This window comes from Amphiura filiformis, chromosome 15 (assembly GCF_039555335.1).
Source record: "Amphiura filiformis chromosome 15, Afil_fr2py, whole genome shotgun sequence".
In the NCBI taxonomy this organism is placed as follows: domain Eukaryota; kingdom Metazoa; phylum Echinodermata; class Ophiuroidea; order Amphilepidida; family Amphiuridae; genus Amphiura; species Amphiura filiformis.
Window position 1 is genome coordinate 51,182,204 of NC_092642.1, and position 7,597 is coordinate 51,189,800.

Consider the following 7,597-nt stretch of genomic DNA (forward strand, 5'->3'; position numbering starts at 1 on the left):
GGGGTCACTTCCGGTATAAAACGAAAAACCTTCAAAAGTTTTTATTTGCTAAGAAAAACATTGGAGGGTGATGGTATATTCACACGTGAATTGTGTTTACCTATTGTACATGTGGTATTTTTTCATTTGGGGTCAAAGGTCATTAAGGGGTCACTTCCGGTCTGAGACGAAAAACCTTCAAAATGCCCCTTTCTGCCACAAATAACATAGCAAAGTGGTGCCACTTGCATCCGTTGACATTAGCCAATGTCTATGGGCGTTTTATATATTTTGAGGTCAAAGGTCATTAAGGCGTCAAAACACGGCTGTGTTCGTGGTCTTAGACCACAGCTAAGTCTAGTTCTTCTTTCTTTACACAGCCGTGACGTTAGTCACGGCTGTGTCTTTTTTCTTACAGGTTCTTTCTTCTTACACAGCCGTGACGTTAGTCACGGCTGTGTCTTTTTTCTTACAGGTTCTTTCTTCTTTCTTTACACAGCCGTGACGTTTAGTCACGGCTGTGTCTTTTTTCTTTCAGGTTCTTTCTGCCGACCACTACATTTGCTCTAGCACTCACATGCTTACACCGATTTGGACCTAACTTGGTCACAATCATCATTGACCATGCCCCTACATGTCACATGAAATTCGTGGGGTCAAAGGTCACGCTGGGGTCATAGGGGTCAAAAACGTGATTTCAACTAAAATGCTTCTTCTCCTACAGATTACGTATGACGGTGAACCCACTTGCACACATGCATTACTATTACCCAGTGTCTATGGGGTCCTCACAGATTTGGGGTCAAAGGTCATTAAGGGGTCACTTCCGGTATAAAACGAAAACCCTTCAAAAAATTTATTTGCTAAGAAAAACATAGGACAGTAACGGTATGTTCACACAAATTGTAATTACCCTGTGTATATGTGGTATTTTTTTTTAGGGTCAAAGGTCATTAAGGGGCCACTTCCGGTACAAAACGAAATACCTTTAAAATGCTTCTTCTCCCACAAATTACGTCGGACAGTAACACCACTTGCATACATGCATTGTTATTATCCAGTGTCTATGGGGTCCTCACAGATTTGGGGTCAAAGGTCATTAAGGGTCACTTCCGGTATAAAACGAAAAACCGTCAAAATGTGTATTTGCTAAGAAAAACATAGGACAGTAACGGTATGTTCACACATGAATTGTGGGTACCCAATTCATATGTGGTATTTTTTATTTGGGGTCAAATGTCATTAAGGGGTCACTTCCGGTCTGAGACGAAAAAGCTTCAAAATGCCCCTTCTGTCACAAGTAACATAGCAAAGTGGTGCCACATGCACCCATGCATTGACATTAGCCAATGTCTATGGCCGTTTTCATATATTTTGGGGTCAAAGGTCATTAGGGGTAACAACACGGCTGTGTTCGTGGGTTAGACCACAGCTTAGTCTAGTTCTTTCTTCTTTCTTCTTTCTTCTGCCGACCACTACATTTGCTCTAGCACTTACATGCTTGTACCGATTTTGACCTAACTTGGTCACAACCATCATTGACCATGCCCCTATATGTCATACGAAAGTCGTGGGGTCAAAGGTCAAGCAGGGGTCATAGGGGTCAAAAACGTGATTTCAACTCAAAATGCTTCTTCTCTCACAGATTACGTAGGAGAGTGACACCACTTGCACACATGCATTGTTATTATCCAGTGTCTATGGGGTCCTCACAGATTTGGGGTCAAAGGTCAATAAGGGGTCACTTCCGGTATAAAACGAAAAACCTTCAAAAAATTTTATTTCCTAAGAAAAACATAGGACAGTCACGGTATATTTACAAATAAATTGTAGTTACTCTGTGCATATGTGGTATTTTTTTATTTAGGGTCAAAGGTCATTAAGGGGCTACTTCCGGTATAAAACGAAATTCCTTTAAAATGCTTCTTCTCCCACAAATTACGTATGACAGTGACGCTACTTGCACACATGCATTGTTATTACCCAGTGTCTATGGGGTCCTCACAAATTTGGAATCAAAGGTCATTAAGGGGTCACTTCCGGTATAAAACGAAAAACCTTCAAAATTTGTTATTTGCTAAGAAAAACATTGGAGAGTGATGATATATTCACACGTGAATTGTGTTTACTTATTGTACATGTGGTATTTTTCATTTGGGGTCAAAAGGTCATTAAGGGGTCACTTCCGGTCTGAGACGAAAAACCTTCAAAATGCCCTTTCTGCCACAAATAACATAGCAAAGTGGTGCCACGTGCACCCATGCATTGACATTAGCCAATGTCTATGGGCGTTTTCATATATTCTGGGGTCAAAGGTCATTAAGGGGTCACCACAACACGGCTGTGTTCGTGGTCTTAGACCACAGCTAAGTCTAGTATTAATTTGGTGTGCAAACTCCCCGAGACAGTTTCTTCAAAATGAGACCTGAGCGCAAGAAGATCGTAAGTCCACTCGGCCCCTCAACACGCATACACTAAAGCTACGTATATTTTCTTATAGGGTTTTATAATGTTTAATACATGCTCCCGGGTGAAAACATGAACAGTTGTGAAAGATTTGTTTTGGTCCCTGAACTTGTATAAAACATTACCAAACTACGAAACTACACCAGGCACAAAAAGAAACTCGTCAGTTATATTCATCCTTGCTGTTTAATAACTTGATAATTTTGGATTATTCTGAAATATACATTTTGTTAATTGGACTTTGCTTTCTCATTTGACACCCTGTTCGTGAAAAACGAACAAGAATTGACCAAGATAATGGCCTCCAAAGCCTCAAACCCCAAAATCAAAAGTTGCATTTTCAACGATTTTCAATGGGAACTCATCGTTGTATTGCACACAAGCACCACGGGCCAATCAATAAAGCACACAGTGTAACAGGCACAATTGAATCGTTAAAATTACAACTTTTCATTTTGGGGTTTGAGAGTTTGGAGGCGCATATCTTGGTCAATACTTGCTCAATGTTCACGAATTATCAAGTTATTGAACAGCAAGGATGAATATAACTGACGAGTTTCTTTTTGTGCCTGGTGTATACGCAACTTGAGCGTTGAGTGGCAAAGTGGACACCCCGGTGGACACACGGTCTTCTTGCGCACAGGTCTTCACATTTTCCTTACGTCTTCAGCAGAAAAGGCGTTTTGTTTGAAACCTTTTATTGACCTTATGTCAAAAGTAAAGGTAACAACATTGGCCAGTTTATTGAGAGGATAATGTAACCATGGAAACCGTTGGTAACTATAGAAGCGCATTTTAAGGAGCTTGTTAAAGTGAGCTTTGGAATCAAGATTGTATTCTAGAATAAAGTTTGCTCTTGGTTTAACTTTTTGTTATGTAAATACCCTTGTAGACTTCTCCGTAGTCCACTTGCCTATGTTGATTTGTGTGCAACTGATATAGATTTTCACATCTGTATCTGATCTTTTCAGTCACCGCACTCCCTCTGTTTGTTAGCTTCCAAAGGATTTTCGGGGTTCGCTATCAATAAACTGGTAAATTCCAAAATCAGAATTGTTCAGTATTAAAGTGAGCCATTATAATTATGCAAGATAATGTTGCATTCAATTTCTTCTATTGTCACTAATCATCTGATATTTTTAACTCTTTATGACCATTTTACTATTAAATACTTCAATTTTAATAAACATCAGTATAATTTTGAGTTCGACGAAATGGGTTCATCATGATTAATAATAACATATTTTTAATAAAATTCGACTATGGCATAGTCTAATACCCTTGGGGAATGTAAGGAAGAGATATGTTGATATAATTACTCTGATCGGAGGCAGGAATACCACCACCAAAAAGTACACAAGTTATTTGATTATCTTTCAGTGGATATTTAGTATAGTTTCCCGCTTTCCCCGTGAACTTGTCCCATTCAAAACAACATTTAAAAGACCTCATTTTGGAGTGTGCATCTGTGTGTGCATACCTTTGCATCCGTGCCCAAATTTGCAAAAGTATTAAAAAGTCCCAAAATATCACAATCAGGTTTTTAAAGCTTTTTTGGTCCACTTTTCACAAAATCGCCCCCTTGGAAAAACGGTCCACTTTTTCATATCAGCACTCCCTCCCACAACGTACGGGCCTGTTGAATGTTGGGAGTGGTAGTGGCGTCGGATATAATTATGTTGGTATCTTTGCTTAGAGAATGGCTAAATAATGACAACTGTTCCCTCGACAAAAAATTCGGGGTGGAGATGTCACTGAGTTTTTGCGGTTTGTTTAAAAGCCCGATGGTAGGGCTATCTTTGCTGGTGTTAGTCTGTCTTGGTGCTTGAGCTCGTCATGCATGATGGAGGTGGAATAGAGGAGTGGGGATGGCCGGATGAGTGGGGGGGGGGGATTTTGACGGTGTGTAGAACATTATGCAGTCATGTCTACAGCAGAATTCACCACGACCTTTGCAGGACTTAAACCCCATTACACCAAGATAAACCTCATTCAAAACAGCTCAACTATGTTAAATCAGGGATGTGTCTCATATCCCTGGTTAAATCTATAAACATGTTTCTGATTTCCTGTGCGATATCGCAATGTGCTGTGAGCAAAATACTATAGACGAATCCAATTTCACGCATTCCTGCACCTCAATGGCAGCCATAGCTGGTTCCCCGTTGGCTCCATCTCACCTAAAATGTGAAATGATGCGGCTTTGGATGGTATTTTAAACTGCATTCTATCACCCGTGTTATAGACACAAGAATGATGACAGTTTACAACATAATAGAATCTAACATCGATTTTTAAGCGGCTTTTACCCACCCAATTGGGCAGTCACTGTCACAACACCAGTTTGGTGCTGCGGGGACCCAGTAATGGCCGACCAAATCCTGACCATGACTTGGCTCGTTGGATTCGTCTATATTCATAACCAGCCATGATAGCTTTGCATATTTTCACGCAGTTGATGTAATGGTTCGAGTCGTAGCTGACGTGTGACCTTGCGATTAGGCTAAAAATTGTCTAGGTATCTTCTGGCACATAATTCGCCGATAAAGTGTTCAAAATGCCAAATATGTGTCGCCCATAGTTTCAAGTCGTATTCAGACTTGTTTCGTCAGAAAGAAATAACTTTTATTAATATAACTTATACTTAGGAGTTGCTTTCTAAAATGTGTGGGGCTAGAGGATGTAACATGCCTAGAAAGCATAAAACAATAAAGCTGATTATGTATCCATTGTTTTCCTCCATGTCGCTAGCCAAGGTGCGTTCCGTATAATGTGTCCCTGCTCGCTTGACATGCGCGCATATATAATGGATTATAGGTACTTTTCATTAGCTGGTATCATGCCCTAATTATAAAGTATAAAACATCACAACACAGGTTATTAAATTTTTCCAACAGTTCTTTGAGACTATGTCGCCAATATTGTTCACAGATACGTTACCATATTTCTGATGGATAACAATCTGTGAAAATTATTGGCTAGATGAATGTTCTCATATGTGATGGATCAAGCAGGCTCCATAGTTAAGTTATATTATATACGTGGTACATAACACAATGGTTTCAAAGTAAAAAAAAATCAGGTCTATTAATGGCAAAAAGTCCTGACGTTACGTTCATGTCGTCACAGATACGTTACCTAAATTCTACTCCCCTCGGAAAAAACGCCATATATGGAAGAGAATCTCCTCATATCACGTTTACCACGTTTACAATGATTTTATTTTATAATGCATTGATGTTTTCTAGGGTGGAGTACAATTCTTTTCAAACGGCAGAGCATAGTGGTACACATATAGATGCCCCATCTCATTTCGGCGAAGGTGCTCTCAGGGTACACCAAATCCCGCTTGAGAAACTTATTGGACCAGGAGTCATAATTAATGTGAAGGTAACTTGATAGTCTAGAAACTAAGTAACAAAAGACGGAATTCTTTAAGGATCACTCCGGCAATCACAACATTATAGGTTAGAAAAATAATTATCATGCACAAATCGCATGGTTTTATTTCAAACTAACTCATATTGACCATAAAAACAAATAAAAACAGCCGGCTCTCAACACGCGATATTCAAAATTCCCGCGCCGAAATTGTCCAGTGCAATGACGTCATGGTTAATTGCGCTCAATTGTCGTCAGCCTTCATTGTGTCATTGCACTGGACAATTTGAAAATTAATTTTCTAACATATAAGGCATAATGTTGTGATTGCTGAAGACATCCTTTAAGCCCTTTAAAGATCAGTCAACTAAAAAAAATAGCCAGAATTAGCTCTTTCGAAATATTGCGGGCACAAAAGGAGAGGGCGTACTTTGGTTTGGGTAAACTTTTGTCAGCTAATTTCAGATTGTCGCCCATTCAAACTGTTTTGTTGTTGATTATTATCATCTTTACAGTCGAAGGTCGCAGCAAACATCGACTACAGAGTCACCGTAGATGATATCCAAGACTGGGAAACCAAATACAACCAAATTCCGGACGGTGCGGTCGTTATAATGAACTCGGGATGGTCACAGAGATATCCTAACACGACACTATTATTTGGCAGCGAGGACTTCATGGACACCACTACGTACCATTTTCCTGGTTGGCACGAGGATACTGTTGATTGGTTGTTGAAAAACCGAAATATACACGTCATCGGTGTGGATACGACTTCGTTAGATTCCGGGCCTGCGATAACGTTTCCGGTTCATCAACTGCTCGGTGCAAATAATATTCCGGGGATTGAAAATGTTGCCAACTTGGACTCCATCCCAGAGCGTGGTACAATGATATATGTTGCTGCTTTTAAGTTATACGAAGGAAGTGGCAGTCCATCTCGAGTTTTCGCGACACATACGGTTCCGGTTGATAATCCAAGAAAGGGAGAAAAAACAAAATTACCCATGAATTAAAAAGATAGTTTGTAAATTTCTCAAAAGATTGAGCCGGCCGCGTGATTAAGTATATTTCATCAATGGGTCGTCCGGAAATGGGTTAGAAACGAATTGTTATTTTATTAGCATTATTTTCGTAGTAGTTGGGAAGTCATCTCTTTTGGACAGGGCTAGGACCAAATTGAGCGTATTAGGCATGTGATGTACTATTTTTTCTCAAAAAGTATTATATCTAAAAATAAAGTTCAATTAGATAAAATTCCAATTACCAGAAAGAAATCTCTTATACTGAAAATTACCTGCACCGTTGCACGAACGTCTCTTACTCAATTATTTCACGAGCAAACAGGATACTAAACATCTCAAAAAAAGTAACTAACCCCTCTTAAATCAATGGCCATTATTCAAAAATGGACTATTGTATTACAAATCTGTAAAATGCGTTGGAAGCAGAATTTATTTCTGCGCAATTTGACAGCTCATTTGATACGATAGCCCAGAAAACAATAAAACACCGGTCAATTTAATGTAGTGAGGTCCAGATTTGAAAGTTGCACTTACAACAATACAAAAACACTCAGATATCATTACACAGATTTCCTTCCATTATACTGAATACAAAATCAATACAATTTACTGCAACTTTCAAATCTTGATTTAAATATACACTATTTAGTCAATTGCTACAAACGAGGTGTCAAAATGTGCCGAAATAAATTCTGCTTCCAACACATTTTACAGATTTGTAATACAATCGCCCGTTTTTTGAAAAA

At 39.1% G+C, this 7,597-nt stretch overlaps 1 protein-coding gene across 1 annotated transcript; it reads left to right on the plus strand.

The window, feature by feature from the left end:
• Positions 1 to 4,281: 4,281 nt before the first annotated feature.
• Positions 4,282 to 6,842, plus strand: LOC140171017 (isatin hydrolase-like). The gene is made up of 3 exons (XM_072194200.1): positions 4,282 to 4,325; positions 5,694 to 5,835; positions 6,342 to 6,842. The coding sequence occupies exons 1-3, from the start codon at positions 4,282 to 4,284 to the stop codon at positions 6,840 to 6,842; spliced, it is 687 nt and encodes a 228-aa protein (XP_072050301.1).
• Positions 6,843 to 7,597: the final 755 nt, after the last annotated feature.